This window comes from Dromaius novaehollandiae, chromosome 2 (genome assembly GCF_036370855.1).
Source record: "Dromaius novaehollandiae isolate bDroNov1 chromosome 2, bDroNov1.hap1, whole genome shotgun sequence".
Lineage (NCBI taxonomy): Eukaryota > Metazoa > Chordata > Aves > Casuariiformes > Dromaiidae > Dromaius > Dromaius novaehollandiae.
Genome location: NC_088099.1, coordinates 54,380,079 through 54,397,489, shown reverse-complemented (window position 1 = coordinate 54,397,489; position 17,411 = coordinate 54,380,079). Strand labels below are relative to the sequence as shown.

The 17,411-nt window shown below is 40.3% G+C and overlaps 1 protein-coding gene across 7 annotated transcripts in view; it reads right to left on the bottom strand.

The window, feature by feature from the left end:
* Nucleotides 1-17,411, bottom strand: part of BMPER (BMP binding endothelial regulator) — a 166,202-nt gene that overhangs the window by 33,440 nt on the left and 115,351 nt on the right. For all 7 annotated transcript variants that reach the window (XM_026100779.2, XM_026100780.2, XM_026100782.2 and 4 more), the window contains one exon: nucleotides 13,766-14,102. In XM_026100779.2, coding sequence (XP_025956564.1) covers nucleotides 13,766-14,102 — 337 coding nt within the window. The remainder of the gene's footprint in view (nucleotides 1-13,765; nucleotides 14,103-17,411) is intronic.

The window sequence follows — 17,411 nt, the reverse complement described above, 5'->3', positions numbered from 1 at the left end:
GCTCTTGCAGAACATTCCCATTCAAAACAGGCAGTGGATGCTAAAACAGCAGAGGACAAAACCAATAAAAGCCTTGGAAACTAAACCGTGTATCCCTTCACCAGCTTTCAGTAATACCATCACTCTTCAGCTAAAGCTGCTTTTCTTGCAGTTGTCACTCAATATTACAAAAATTGTTTCTCATCCTATCACACATAAGCAGAATAATCCTCTCTTGGTTGTTCCACACTCAGCTCACAACACAGTCCTTTTGCCGAGCCACCAAGAAGCCTGAATTCTGTCTGAACATGTAATTTGACAGGCCCCAAGCTGCCAAGGAAGGGAGATGTCAAAAACGCCTGGGTGAATTATTTCTTTTGGTTTACCTATTAAACGGGTTATTGGGCTACTTCATGAAATACAATTCTGTCTAGAGCCCTGAGAGCAAAACTAGCCCCACTCTCACCACTCAACAAAAGATGAATCAAAGAGTTGGTTCATGTCAAACTGGAGGGTGTCCTCACATGCAAATGGAAAGTGGGTTTAAGAATTTTATTAGTACCTTAAGCTTGAAATGAAGGATGCTGCCAGCCTCAAGCCAACATCTGCGAGAGATTAATTTCATAGAGACTGTTAAAAAATAGCTATGTTCAGATCCTCAGCAAGGTACATAATTCAAGCAATAGTCAGAAGCAGACAACAATACATGTGTCGTATATGTAGGTTTATGAGATCAGGCTCTGATCTCTGACTTTCCTGGCTTGAACTCTCTTGTATTCAGGCACCTGATGTTTTTAAACAACAAAACTTCCATCACAAAGGCAAAAGCAGTTGTGATCTGGAATGAGTTCAGTCTTATTTTCTTGCTTCCCAGCAAGGAGGATTCTGTGTCACAAAAGTCATCGGACTGTTTGCAGTAATTCTGATACACAGTCAAAGACTGGATGGATACAAGGATCATACCAACCTCAGATTTCAGCAAGCTATCCTGCCACAGGCTGAGATTGAAGCATGCTGATCGTACACCATAAGAAACTCCCACTACTGCTGCTCATATCGACTCCCACTACTGCTGCTCATATCGCACCCACTCAACAGAAAACGGTCCGTCCGTTGGGCTAGCAATCCGGAATTTTTCATGCACTCTAAACAACCCCATCAATTCTATTTTAAAGGGGCACATCCACATTTAAAAGGTTCTTTAAAGCAACCCTGTAATGCTGTTTTCTGTAAAGCATTACAGCAAACAGTATAAAAAACTCTGGAGTCATTCCAAAATTCAGAGAAACAAGTTACTATCTGTGTAAAAAGTTTGCATGTCTATAGCATGCAAACTTCTGCTTTCAGTCAACATCCAGATTTAGTAGGTCTTAGGGGAAAAATTAAGCTTAGTTTCCCCTCAGTCAGTATTGGCTCTCAAGTCCATAAATCATAACATTGACCACAACATAGAAACCAGTAACTGTTTAATATCTTCTCCATTTTAATTACAAACACTAAGGAAATATGTCAGTCTCCTGACTTCCTAGTCATATGGAAAAGCTTTTAGACATTCTGCATAGACCACTGTCTATGAGGCCCATCACGGTTGTGGAACTAAAGCACATTCCACCAACACTTCTATTAGTATGCACACAGGATCTCTAACCTTGGCTATGACTTTGAACCAGGGTCTGCATCTGCTCCAAGGATAGTGAGGACAGTGACGATAATAAATAGAATCTTTTTATGTCGCTTATGGTGTCATAGTTAAATTCCCCCTGCCCATATAAAACTATAACTTCCATACATGGGGAACATTCACAAAAAAACCTGTAGTATTCTATAACTAGAAAGTATTCCTGGCTAACTACTTCATCATTTGGAAAAAAGTATATGAATAGCATTGAGAGACAAAGAGAAATAAAAAAGGCAGGTGAAGGAAATTCAAGACTACTAAAAACTGCACAATTTGTAAGCATCTGATAAGAGAACCATGTAGTTTGAATCCTTCACCTCAAAAACCAGATGTGAATCCTGGCCAGAGATATTGTCTGTTTACCCTGTACCACAGGTTATGACTATGGAACAGATTGTGTCAAGTAAGACAACAGTTTGAGATCCTTTAAGAAAGCATGGTCTCATGAAACATACCTTGCTGGAGAATTTAATACTCTCCTTGCCTCTGTGCCACCATGTTTTGTGTAATCCAGCCAGCTCATGAACAGTAAGCATTTCACAGGTGGCTGCTAACTGTGCATTCCTCATGTGCAGGGGATAGATGGACACCAGTTTTGAAACAACTGTCTAGAGACTGAACTACCTAGAGAGACAAACTATCTAACAGAGATCAGTAAAGGTGGTAAAAGAAGACCTGGAAGATGAACCAAATGTCCCCTACTAATGAGTTGAAATGTCTCTGCATTGTATTTCAATTTTGTGCTCATGTTTTTTTCCTGAAATCAGAGATTCCTTGGTAATGGTTGCAGTGAATATTCAGGGCTTCTTTAAACTGAGGAATCACCACACAAATGATAGGAATTGCATTATGTTGACAAAACGCAACCTAATTAACATATAGAATCTGATGGCAGGTTTACAACTCAACAATGGCAGACAAAATACCCATTTTTTTGTGGGATCTGTGTAGTTTTCTCTGATTACAGTATCACCTTCAATCCCTTCAACTGATACTTTGGTGATGCTTCTGCGTATTGTCAGCAAGACATCCTTGCCTTTAGAAACAAGGCCATGAAATGAATTCCTCATACCACGTAGTCCACAAGCCTGTTTTCAAAAGGTTTTCTGTACCCACAGCTACTCTTGAAATCATTGAATACTTCTGTTACCCTTTGAGGACATGATCTATGTCATCACCTTGCCATGAAGAAAAATACGCCTCCAGAAAGTATGTAATGATGGGCTGGAAAATCTGTACAACAGATAAGAACAAAGTAGATAGACAAATGAGCAGATTGACAAAATGTATTTTCAAACCTCAGCCCAATCCTTGATCTCTGACATCAGAGTATGGAGTTTTTCTTGCATATGGGCATCTCCTGCTGCAGAAGCAAGTCTTTTATAGTCCATGCTGCAATCCATTACTAAGTTTTGATTTCTTGTTAATTCTTTACTCGCCAAGGACTCATTACTGCCTGGAGCATTATCACATTGCCATTTAACTGGGCTTTATAGGAGCACATAAGATTTAGTTCTTTCTAAAAAGAATAGCAATGCTTTCTTCTGAATTTGGGCTTTGACAAGAATAAGACAATACACTTCTTGTGCATGTGAAAGCTCTTAAATCTCATCAGAAAGACTTGAGCTTGAGGCCAGGAACCAGGCACTTTCAGATTTTAATCTCAAATCTACTCCTGGCTTCCTGCACAGCAAAGGACTCTTTCTTCATTTCGACAACTTTAAACCAAGGTGTAGTGAGAATTAAATGTTTACACTGCAATTTGAAAATGTAAAGTGCTAAGAAGGAGCACTTAGGAAATGAACTTTGTAAACTTTTTCCTTGCTGCCATGGTATCCACCATCCTCAACAGCCTCTTACTTCATATACTCACAGAGTACATAAACTTCAGCACTCACTCTCTCTGTAAACTGCATACCTCACTTGAGAGCTGATGTACAAAAATCAGCTGTCTGAATACCTTAACACTTACGACAGCTTCCTCTGGACTGATCTTAAGAGAAATGACTTGTTATTAATTTTCACATGCTGGATTTATTTTAGCTTTTATGTTTCAGGAATTTTATATAAACAGAATGTTAGTTGTAGGAGTACCCAGGAATGCAAGAAAACATATGGCTCCAACTCCCTTCAGTATTCCCAGCACATTCCCTACCAATTTTAATTTCAACTGGCTTAAGTGGGGGAGGCAGGGAGAGACTTAAATGCTCTTATCCTCTGTATATCATGATGAAGATGCGAAATCACAGCACCTGCTCTCACATAGCCAGAGCCCTCCCTTTGGGTGAGAAAAGGATTGGACTTACAGGATTACTTTGGGTCCAGTGGCATTTTAGTTCTCTCTCTGCTCTAGGATGGCACCAGTGAGCTCCAGTCTTGAACCTTCTCACCGTGTTAACATAAGTCTATGCCTGTTCTGACGACTTCATCTGAGAGTTATTTATGAGAGCAGAGCTATGAACATGCATTTCTAAGTGGCATCTCAATAGTTTAAAGGGTGAGTGAACCTAACACACACACACCCATGCACAGAGTATGTGCCGTGTATCTTGGGTAAGATTAGATATTGTGATGGACAAACACATGTTCCTGTATAACTACAAGCACCTCCACAAATTTTTGCCTTACTTCCTACAGGTCTGCCCTTTATTCTGGTGCTGTGACACACTAGAGTACAATAACTCTCGGCTGTTACAACGTGCCATGGGGGTCAGGAGCCCTCAGTAGCACTGGCCCTGACACATATGGCTCAGTTAGAGCCAGGTGCCCTCAGTGAAACAGGGCTGCATCCACCTTGCAGCACACTACTGGTGCCTGGAACCCCTTCTGTGCACACTCCCACTGCTCTGCTGTCAGGGGAGCAAATGGTTTGCAGGTGGAACGGCAGTGGCAGCTGCCTCCTGAAAGGGCTTCTGCAATGCATTTTTGTGAGACTGCACAAATCACTGCTTACGTGAGGTGCCGGTTTCCTCGTCTGCTGCCAAGACTGAAGGAAAAATTAAGCTTAAGTTATTAAGGGAAATACAATTCAGTTGCTACACTTGAGCAAGCAAGTACGGAATATAGGAACCACACACCTCTATCCATAAAACGAGCACTTACAGAGATGGACAGGAGAGGGGCATAGTCTCCTCTCCATAGCTCCCTGAAATAATCTTTATACCACAGATTGCTACTAAAAAGCTGACATAACGCAAGGATCCCCAATAGTCTCAGAGACTGGGAACATCCCAGACTTTATGGCTATCCTGTAAATTTAGGAAACAACAGCAAAACTGATGCAAAAACCTTCGGATATTGAAAACAACCACAAGAAAGCTTTCAGCTAACTCTAACACATATAAAGTCTCCAGAGCAGACCCCTCACACGCAGCCAGTCAGTTCTCAGACCAACAGCAAAGGCAAGCAGGCTAAGTTGCTCTGAGCTGTCAAGACCTTCCTAAGGCAAACTTTCTACAGAAAAGTCTTTTGTGCTGGTCACAGCTCACGTCCTGCTTTGTCTGGTTGGCCTGCCAGAAGCATAAATGAACTCATAAGAATAACAGGAGGATTAGGTTAAGCTTATTTTTAAAATGTTTCTCACAAATTCATCTCATTTGCTTGCTTATAAACACCCTCATTCATCTTTGCTGTGTGTCTAATTAGCCAGGATATACTGCAGGTGTCTTAAAATAGGAGCTGAAATACAGTAGCATTGCAGTTATGCATGTTAAAGGAAAGGTAATTAAAATTTCATGCTTTGAGATGTCATCTCAGGGGCCTGAAAGGGATTTCTCCACCATATATGACATGGCATAGTTGGCCAGCCACAGTATGGGTGGGTTTCCTCTTCCTAGTAACACTTGTTAGCCTCTGCCCAAGGCAGGCTACGAGATCTGAGGGGTTGCACTCTTGCATTATCTATTCCCTGAAACAGACATATTACCATCAGCTCAGCATGTCTGGATTTTAAAATCAATACTGCAATAAGCTTAAAACTTAAAAAGCTAAAATTAAATTAAAACAAACAAGCAAACAAAGCCCTGCTGTGAACTTGTCTCAGAGATTAATTAAAACGAAATCGAAGAGAGGTCTTGGATTTTGTAGCTGCCGTAGTTAAAATTCTGTGGTATATGAGAGAGATATAGGGTGATTTCCTCTGATGATAACTTTTCTGAATAGCATCCCTCCAAAAATTGGGATTTATTTTTGCAGCTAAAAAGAATACTTCAGAGTAGCAAATATTTTTGCTTTGGGAATGGATAAGGATGCATGAAATGGCAGGTGGAGTCTTTTAAAACATTTTCACAAGGGAGGATATCACTATGCTTTTCTACCAGTTCCTCCCCACACCTGCTCTTCTCTTCTTCCTAAAAATCATGCATTGTATTATATTACCGAGACATCAGGGATGTTTTCCAGAGTGCGATATATAGAAAGGGCCCTTCCCAAAAATATGTATAGTGTACGTGACAGGGATGTGCTTGTATCTTGCTAAATGGTGTTCCTAGAACTGACTCATGCTTACTGTCACATAGTGGCATTTTTAGATCGCAGCTTTAATGAAAATACTTGAAGTGAGAAACTGTATTAGAAAAGTTATGCCTGGGGTATGTTTAAAAGCCTATCAGATAAGCTTTGAAAAATGTGAGGGATGGCAGGCCTAAAAGTTGCAGCCTTTCTCTATGAACATCTTGTGGCCAAGAAGAAAGAACCATGAATGACCTCAAATTAGCGAGACACAAAAGGAATCACGCAATTGCCTGGGGCCAGATAAATTAGGTTTTCTGCTTTGTAAAGCCATCCCTTAGATTTCATCCAGCAAGAAAGTGGCAGCCAGACAGGATCTGGGAAGCCAGATCTGAACACAGGTCACTTTGGCTTCTACTAAAGAATGGACCCTCTGTCTCTGAACCAGCTGAATCTTAAGTCGTCTGTGGTACAGCAAAGTGTAGGAAGGCTAGCCCAGGATTACTAATGCAGAGATTAGCATAATAATCCTGTGCAGGACAGGAACAGTCACGATGATGAAAACCTGTCCCCTAAAGATAGCAGTATTGCCATTGACTTTGATGAACCAGGATTTTAACCCAGGACTCCAAGGCCCTGTAGACAAAATAACCAAAACCTCTGTTAAAGGTAAACCAGGAACAATAAGTTCTGAGTACACAGTCCGTATTGATACATAGGAAGTGCATTCACAGTATCCTGCTTGTTCTGTTAGATGTCTCCCCCTCTCCTCCCTTCCCAATCCCTCCTACCACCTGCCAGGATCAATTTTGTCTTAGTCAAATTGACTTTCCATTTTCACATATAGAGTCTCACATCTGTCAGATGGGCAAGGAAGAAGGCTGTATTTTGTTATGAAACACCTGACTTGAGTTTCATTGAGTCAGGTAATAAACCAAAACCAAATGAAGTTACTAGGCAGAAGCAGGTTTTTGTAATAAGCACCCATATAGCTGCATGCATAATAATCACAAATGGATTACTTTTCCAGAAAAGAGAGAAAAGAAGCCTCAGATTACACTTGCAACCAGTAGAAAATAACATCTCATTTAATGTAAGAGCATGGTGTCAGGTAGGGCTGTGATCATGTAATTAGGTAAGCAAAGCAAACACATTCCAGACATGCCATCCTTTGAAGCAAAGGAAACTTCTCTGCATTTTAATCACAGAATAGTATATTGCTTCATCTGGTTTTCCTATAAAAATTGTTCGTTTAAAAAAAAGAAATCATTAACTTTCCATGTAGGGAAGCACAAAGTGGGTCATCGGGGAAGCATGCGTTTCTCTACTGGAAGCAAGCCATGGCCAGTCCCAGGTGAACAGTGTCTGTCCAACACCACGGTCTTGTCAGATTTTGGAGCCCTCTCCACCCCCATACCCCCTCCACTCCCAATACCTCAACAGGAAAGGAGACATCTGTGAATCCTCTGGCACTTCTTCAATGTTTTACAGCTGTAATAACCACTGATACAAAGAGAAGAATGTTTTCTAGCCCCAAATTCCTCAGGTACTTTTCTAAACAGATGCAAGTGGATGGGGCTTGGTTAAGTGAAAAATACCCCACCAGGGGCAGGGATGAGGGGGAAAGATGAAGAGGAATCATGATCTGCAGTTAATTGAGCTCAGCTTGGGTTCAGATTTATCTATCTTCCCTGACCACTCAACCTATTTGTCCAAATCCAAACTTCTAATCCTTAAATCTAAACAATATTTTTCTGGCAGCTTGCACTCATTCTTGGCTATGTCAGATGAAAAGTAGCTCAAGGAGGAGGCTTAGAACAGTGGTGATCTATGGATTTATATACATGTACTGCGGTATTTTTGTAGTACCCCTTACCATCAGCATATAAGTAGGTCTCGCTGCCAGAACTCCCAAAGTGCATCAGACATTACAAAGTCTGAGTTTTCTTCCACTCATTATTAGTCAACCATCAGTACTGTAAGTCACGGTGCCTCTTACCTGTATACAAGTAGGTTCATTGTGGAACTACGCAGGATGCACAGGCATGACTTAATGGCTGACATTCATAAGTGGGTTGGGGAGTAATACCAGTTCATATATGGGCACAAACTAACGGCAGCAGGTAGCCAGTCCAGATATGCGTGGAGAAAGTATTCCCAAGCACAAGTATTCATGTAAGGTTTGGGAACATCAGCTCTCCCACTGCTACACATTCAGGCTTAGTCCTTTGCACATTTCTCCTGTGTAGCTCTGCAAAGGATCACTTTGTAGAATTAGAATGACATAAAGCAGATTATTTTGTACAGAAAGCCTGAATTATCAAGTACTTAATAATGCAAGCAGCTAAAGCTCCAGTGGGTAACTCATATGGATGAAAGACTCAAAGATGCTGAACAGAGTGGACTGAAAAGTGGAGCATCTAGTTCATGGGAAACACAAATCCTGGTGAAGATTTGCTTAAAGAAATACCGTTATAATTTCAAATATTTTAAAATTCCTTCCAAACCAGAAGCTCCCTAGGCTGTACAGCTGCTCAGTGAAAATTTGCCCAAGAAGCTGAGTAAATTGCTTCATCCTGAGTTCCTCTCTGCTGTGGTTACACTGCTATTAGTACCCAGACTAACGGCCAGCTTTAGCAGGGCAGTCTGACAGGAGCAGGAAGCACAAGAGAGTGAGAGCAACAGCCCCTGCTCCATGTTCGGTGTGTGTGGGGCCCAGCCACGGCTCCAGGCCATCCTTCCCTTCAGCCAGCACCTGCCAGCTCAGCCATCCTGACGGGGGAGGCAGCAGCTCTGCCCTGGGAGGCTACAGAGACCGAAGCAGAGGCTGGGGCAGAAACCTCTCGTGGGGCATTTTGCAATATACACCTGTGGCACCTCTACTTCTAGAGGCAGGCGGCTTACTAACTACCTGGCACAACTCATTTACTCATCAGAAAACACAAGGCTACAGAGATCCTAATTTTACCCACTCCTCTGACACTCAAAATGGCCCTTTCTGAAGTCATTCTTCAGCACCATCCTGCTGAGTGAACATAGGGGAATAACCACATGAATTTTACAGCTGCAGGACATCATTGTTAACAGGGGAAAAAGCCTTAAAACCTTCTGCTTCAAAGCCACAAAACCTCTGTCCCCCTCTATTGAAATAGAGCTCTTAATTAACTTAGCAATGCTACAGCTCACATGCTCTCTGCAGCCATGCAGTGGCCTATCTGTCAGACTCAGTAAGAGGAAGATGATAGACTGCACGCCAGCGCAATTTATGTTCCAACTCTAAACAATAATATTTTCTCTAGTTAAATGGAAATTTTTAGAAAAACAGCAAGATTGAAAAGTTAACTGCATTAAAGTTAATCAGTTAATTGAAATGAAAACTGATTAGCAAAGTTAAGATGAAGTAATATCAGCACAGTCACTAGAAGCAAGACAAGAATTGCAACGAGATAAATTTGCAATTCCTGAATGCATTTGATTAAGTGATTCAAAGAAATAAGGCTATTACTATGTTAATTACTGCTTTTCATAAGACATTGAATATGACTAAATGTAGGTATTCAAGAGGAAAACAAATCTCTTACAACAATTACATAAGAGAAAAGAGTAGATAATTATTTGGTATGCTGTTGTCTGTTAAAAATATAATATAATAGTAAGAGTAATAAAAATATAATAATAATAGTAACAGTAATAATAGTAACAAGACTTTTGTCAAGTCAGGAGTACAAATTTTGCAATCTCAAAATGTGATATTCACTGCATGGCAAGAGCAAGACACGTAAGGTTTTTCCAAAGTTACTGTAGTAGTGGGATTCTTGAACAATGTGTAATTAGTCATTCATGAACTCAGCTACTATGTGTATATATATGAGAGATGGGTCATATACTGATACCACATTATTGTCACATTCCAAACCTATTGGTGATACCAAACTATTAAAAAAAAAATAGTGGAAAGCATATATGTTAATGAGGGCAGACGTTACTAGGTGTATTAGTCCTCTGCCTTTCTTTATGCTGCCTCCTGCAGCCCAGCCTCTCTACGCTGACCGGCATCACTGTGCCTCTGCATTGCTCTCCTCCCTCCATCCCCCTGCCCAGCGCTGCCTGCCCCCAGGCTGCATGTCCCCCGAGGAGAGCTGGCCCCGGGCTCACCAGCGCTGGAGTCCCCTCCACGCCCCTGCTCCAGCACTCAGCAAAGCCATGCTGTGACATTAGCTGTGGCTTAGTGAGCGCAGAAAGACCTCTTCTTTCTAAAACCCCCAAATCCTCATCCAAGAGCTTAAAGAGTACCATAATATTTGCTGATGAAGTGATAGGGGCTTTTCATTAACAGCAGCATGAGAAATTCAAATGGGATGACCTATTATCAGAGATTATTATTATCACCTTTTATTATTAGCTTATACTAAAGAGCAGCTTTAAGAGTCAGAGTGCAAGCTTTATTGCACACATTATCAAAGTCTGCCCCTCTAAAAACCAGATAATGAGTAACTTTAGTCCCTTTTTTTGTTTGTTTTTGGCAAGCAGTAATCCAGGATGCTCACCCATATTTATCAAAATAGGCAAGTGGCAACAGTGGCGACTGTCACTGGTTAATTGCGCCTCCCCTCAGATTTTACTATAATCACCTGGAAATTGGAAATTGTTTCCCTACTTAAATGAACTTGCCTCCATAAAGTTCAACCCTGAGGGTTATTTTTAGAGTATTACTCATGAATACTGAACAACTAGCAGTGCATTAAAAACAAACAAAAATACCAACCCAAAACTAAACAAAACAAACAGCAATTAAAAGCCCATAAAATGTGTCTACTTACAAAACAAAGAATTAAAAGAGTAGTATAAAATTAGATGCTAAAAATGTTAGTTTGCAGTCTGGACTGTTTCAAAATCCTTTCTTTTATGCTTATATTGTGTTTTATTCTTCAATGTGCTTTGCAGAGAAACGCAAGTCACCAAAATCACAAAGTCAAATAGGGATTAAGGGAAACGTGCACAACCATTTCTCATAAGGTACCAAAGATCTATCAAGGTCAAACTCAGGAATTATCTGTTCTTGACCCCACGACCATGCAACTAGATCTTTACTCTTTAAAACATTAACCATACCCTTTACTCCTAATAATCATGACAATCTTGCTGTATATGTTTTTTGAATGGATAACAAAAGGAGAAATTACAGCTGTAAAAAGAATGAGTCTTAACATGAATTTGAGACATCTTCACAGAAATCTCATCACTAACACAATGTCAGAAAAATGTTTGCAATGCATTGTCCTCTGCCTTTTTTGGTATTTGGAGAAAACACACCCTAATTTGTAATGTTCCTGCTGAGTTTATTTCTATTTCTGAGAATTCTTATTAGCAGCAGGTCGCTAACAGAGCAGCATCATGAAAATGAGGCAATGTTGATAATATAGGTGAGAATGACCAAGAAAGGTTAACTCTTGAGAATGCAGTATTTCAAACGGAAACATTACATCATGTGTAATGATGGAGAGTAAAAACTGACAAGCTATTCAATTCAAAGAGCAGATGAACAGACGGAAAAGAAAGAACCTGGCACCTAACATTCTGTCTTTTACACTTTCCTTATTGCTAGAGGCTACGACATTCATAGTCAGAAAAGCAGACTTGGAAAAATGTTAGCAAAACCCAACAGGAAATTAGAAAACATTGACTATGTACATTCTTCTAAAAGACCTCAGTGAAAATTTGTAAATGTTAATTTAAATCTCTTTTGATAGTAATTATGAGTTTTTAAAATTTAATTCCTGTGGAAGTACATCAGCAACAATGATTTCTTTGAAAAACATCCAGGAAAAGTGCCAATCTAATAAGTACGTGTGTGTGTATAAAGATTTATGTTAGAAAGGCTCCCACAGCTTTCTTGAAACTGTATCATACAATCATTACCTGGTTGCAGGAATTTCCTAGTACGAAAAATGGCCATGGCCATCGAATAAGCTGTTTGCTACAGCTTTGACAGTTTCTAACAAGAACTAGCATTCTACTAAATGCCATTATTTAATTTTAGTTTATATTTGTTTTTTGATTCTCGTATTTGCAGCTGAGTGTTCTAACAGCTGGCAATATCTACAGGAAAGCAAACAATCAGCTAATTCTGACAGAAGTTGATAGTCATTTCAAAGTAAAGTTTCTTTAGGGTAAAATATACTTGTACAAAATGGATCTAATCAAATTAAATACTTGCTTGATTTCATTGTCTTTCCAGGCCAAATAGGCCAGGATCACTTTAAAGAAATAGAAATTCTCTACGGTAATTCTTGTGTGCAAGGATGCAGAGATTTTTTTTCTGGCTCCTCTAGCCAGAATATAAATCATTTTCTGCTGTGGAGTCAGGAAGTGTATTGCACTAAATTAATCATGAACTACTTTAAAAAAGGGATGAAAAAAATCAACTGCAAAATGAAACAAATCTCTCTGTGCCTGTTTTCCATTTGCGTTGTCATCACTTACCTTCAAAGGACAATGGAAGTGAGATGGGAATGTTGCTGAAATGCATGCAACAGACCTTGTGTGTGTGTTAGCAACTCTAGTGGTCTCTGCTGTGCCCACAGCCATTGGAAACCATGAGCATTATGGTAACCTGCACATAGCATCACCTTCACTCTTTGCCAGGCCCCTAGCATGGGGATACACTGTGGTAAACTACATGCAGAAGCACACAGACTGCAAACCAAGTTGTGTGACTTTTTTTCAGCACTTCCTAGCACCCAGCCATAAGCTATTGGGGTAGATAAAAGTCTTTCTGTCTCATTACAAAAGAAGAGGAAAGGCAATTCATAAGGGAAATAGAGTCATTTTAAAAATCTTTTCCTAATAAGCCCAATAGTTCAGCAGATGTGCACAAGTGGGGAGAGCTGGAAGCGCAGAGTGGAGGGAGCTCCATCCACCACCATGCAACTGTGACTCAGCTTGCTTTCATCTTTTATGTCAGGCAATCAAAAGAAAAGACAATTTTATTGACTGAGTGAGGGGCAAATAAACCCATGCCAATGAAAGAACTGTGGTTTAGACTGGAAACTTTTTAAAGACAAAAAAAGTCTTCACTAATTCAGCTCAAACAAGGCTTCTAGATCAGCTTGTCTTCCGTTGCTCTCAGGGCAGGACAGGCAAAAACTGAACACTGTATTAACTCTGTCCTTTCAAACTCTCAAACCCACAAACCACACCATCCAAGAGGCAACAGTAGTACATGTTTTAATAAAGTCATTTTCAAAAAGCTTCTGGGAAGACACAGAGTTCTCTGAACCACAGGCAATAGCGATTAAAGTCAGCCAGAGCTTTACAGCCAACTTTGAAATCAGAAAGAGCATCCCAAAATGTTCTAGAGACTTTTGTTATCTTCCCCCTCTTTCCTCAGCCTCCAAAAGTACTTTTTCACTAGGCACTTATAAGCCTGCCCATCTTTCTCATTTTTAACTGCTCTGGTCTTCATTGACCCAGGGCTGGCTTCTTCTGATGCCTGACTCAGAAAAGCTCTTCAAAATGCACCTAACTCTAAGCCTGTATGTTAATTCCTAGAGAAAACAGGTCAGAGCATGCGCTCAAGTGCTACCGGAAGTGGGCCAACTCTGTGCAGTTTTTCTCCTCACACAACAACTTTCTCACTCCTCAGCAAGCCACACTTACCGATAAAACGTGGTATAGTCCACCGTCGAGTGACAGCTCTGAAACTCCCAGGCTTTGAGTTTCTGGCATTCCCGGTGAGCCCGGAGTTTCACCCTCACCGTCCCATGGCAGAGCTCGGGCACAGGTTTCCTCTGTGGGTGACTGCAGAACTCATTTGACTCCACGCGCCAGGACTCGGCAAAGTCATCCACGTCGAACTTAAAATTCCCATCCCCCCCAATCAGGTCATCTCGCTTGTGCCCATTGTAATTGCCGCAGAGACCACAGAGTTTGCCCTTCAGATGTGGTGCAGCCATGACTTCCACAAAACTGTCTCCATCCCATGAGATTTCCAAGCCTAATAAAGAAAGAGAGGGAGATGACCAAAAAAAGAAAAAAGAAGAAGAAGAAAATGAGGATAACAAACTGTGCCTTATGTCTGTGAAAGAGTGTTCATGGGAACCTAAACAGTCTTTGGTTTTCTTCCCAAAATGTTGTTAGATTTCTATATACCTGCCAGTAAGTGCCTTCTGGCAAGTATAATGTTTCTCAAATGACAGTTACCATACACTTGTCTCTCTCTATTTATTTTTGTTCCTCCTTGCTATTGGATAGGGCGATCCTGAAAAACCTGGAGATGAGACAGAAATACTCTATGCTTCTCAAAGGCTCTTGTGAAATTCTGCAGAATTGAATTTGATGTGGCAAATTTCTAGCTGATTTCAGTGCAGCCAAAATTTCAGCTGCTGTCAGCCACAGGACAAGTCACAGGTCACATACCAAAGTTTCTGCGCCCCATAGCACTCTAGTAGTGACCACTTCCTAGAAAATATCCTTCTTTTCCTGCCTGTGGAGCTGAAACTGGTAACTCATTTGGGTGAATATAACTGTTCTGAAGCCAATAACTTATTCTGTGTAGGTAAAAAGAGATAAAGAGGTAACAGTAAAGAGATGTCAGATGGGTAAATCTGTTTTAAATAGGATTCTTAATTGGATTCAAAGGGTTCACCTAAAAGTTATTAAATACTCCGTAGCCCATGACCAACCTTTTGAAAATGTAGTCTTCACAAACCATCAGCACTGAAGAATGACGGTAGACATCTAACATTTATCTAGTGGCTATGATGTATAATGATGTATAATCCATTTTACTGCATTCTTAACAATAAGATTTTGCACTTTCCATGCATCAAAATCAAAATTGTTTTCTGTGGGTGAAATCCATTTTATCTGTCTTTACCCACCTAAAAGCTAGGTGTCTAGCTTAAGTCATCTGTCTGGGCTCTCTTTTTGATGGAGAGAAACAGGCAGCTCTTGGGTGCATTAGTTTTTTCACAAGAGGGATAAACTACCTTCTGGAGATGCCTTTCTGTTTCCTTTGACACTAGGGCCCAGACATCAGGTGGAGACTAAACTTCTAGTTTTAACCTAGCTGAATTTAAATTAAATGAATGCCATCCTCTGAGGAGTAAATATATGTCTCATAAAAGAAGACAATTTTGGTATCATATTGGATAAGAAGAATACTAAGAATCACTGCTGCTTAACTTCCATCCAGAAATAACCGTTAATTATTTCCAATGTCTGATCACTGCTAATACTTCACATTTTTGCAGAGCTTTCCATCTGAAGACCACAAATCATTTTGCTGACATTAATTTATTCCCATAAAGTACCTGTGAGCACTGGTTAGTTAAGGATAAACATGGGAATCTGTTCTTGAACAGCGTAATCCAGGCTTTTACCAGCTTCTAACCGCCTGGCCAAGAATATCAACCAGCACCACTCCATGGTGCAGGACCAAGGCTTTGCTCCAGCTTTCTACATCGGATGTGTAGGCTGGCTTAGCACCACCCTTTTCTCTTGTAAATCAGTGCTTGACACTATATGATCCAAATCCTGCCCTACGTTCATGTAAGTAATTAACATACCAGTGACTCAGTTCAAAGCTGGAACTGTTCCTTAAGCAACATGTCCCATTGTCTCCTATGACAATTCCTACCAGCACCACAAAAAGGCAGGGTGAGGCTCAATAGCAATTATGGCTATAGAAGGGGTGTTTTGCCATTGGTAAGTACTGTCCTGTTCCTTGTGAGATTTAGATGTTACCAAGCATTTGGGGAAAGATCTACCTAGCAAGGTTTTGCAAATAATTCTGCATCATCTGGTCACTACAGTCTATTTCATCATGTTTTCTTATCATTGTGGATAAGCAAGACAGTACAAATATGTCCTGAGCTAATTATGCCTTAAAACAGCTTCAAAATGTCTAATAAACCAAGAATGGATAGGGCCACTGTGTTCTCCTCCAAAGGCATTTGACACCCAGCTGACTGAGAAATTGAGCAAGACTACAATTGTTAACAAGGCCAGCACAGTGGCAAGGAGCAAAACTGCCTTTTAAGCTGCTTCACACATTATCATTGCTGGACAAATTCAAATTCCAGCTGCCTCTGCTTCTGACAACACTGAACAAAACAAAACACAGCTTGATTTGCAGACATTAGACTAATACTGCCATGCTGGCACTTAAAAAAACCTTGCCATTAACCTATAAACTGAGATTATTCCATACTTGAGAACCATATAAACTTTTTCAAAGTTTGTCAAGATCCAAGTTCTCAGACAGTTCTCTTCAGAAAATAACTCTAGCTTTTAAAGTAATGTTCAGCTTGTTGCTCCAACGAGCTCCATCAGAGCTGCTGACTTTAAGCACAGTCATAAAAGACAGGTTAATGGTTTTATCCTAATTTTCCTTTTACAACTTTTTTTTTCTCAAATCAGGACTAACTGACTTTCACTGAAACCACTCACGTTCATTACAAGAGTTAACCCTGAAATTATCCTGAATAGTGTGTGTCCTTTATAATGTTATGAGATTTTTATGAAATCTACTTGTTCCATGTTGCTCTGTGAACTCCAGGTATGCAGATATGAATAACAAAATTCTGACTTTTCATCTCTAGGTAGAAAAACGCATACTTTTAAATCTAGAGGTTCCTGCTTTGATTATTAGATTTGATTCAAGAGAGTCACAGCCAAACTACCACAAGAGGATGTACCTTCCTCTAATTGGATAACATTTAATTACACTATATTCTGCTAAGTGCTCAGATTTAAGTTTAACTTTGTAACTTTACGGTATGTTGTTTTTAAAAGAGCTTACTAACAAGATTTCTAGCTTTGATGAACAGCTCACAGGTTTCTGTCCATAATGGAGCTTGCTCCATTTTTGGATAACCTGGAACGGTATCTAACAGACATGCTATTTTGCACAGTGCCTGCTTGCACAGTGCAGCGTGTGCCTTTTTGTTCGTCCACATGCAGAAAATTCAGTTGGTTTCAGTAAACCAACAAGAGCTGTGATAGATGGAATTATGCTATGGAGCAATGTTTGAAATGGTCTCCCTGGCAGACAGAAATTGTTTGGAAGGGTTTGTTGGTGCCTACTCCCCCCTCTCTTCTCCCCTCAAATGGATGAGTTTCCCATTCACTTGGACAAGAATCAGAATCTAAGTAATTGGCAAGATTTGAAGCCAAAGGATGCAGCATCTGTCCCATCTGGGGATGTGCAGAAAAGGAACATTCTTTGTGTTACTTTTTAGGGTTTTCCAATTTTCCCCTTTCTTTGAGGGATGCTTAACCAACTTTTACTTGATTTCTTAAC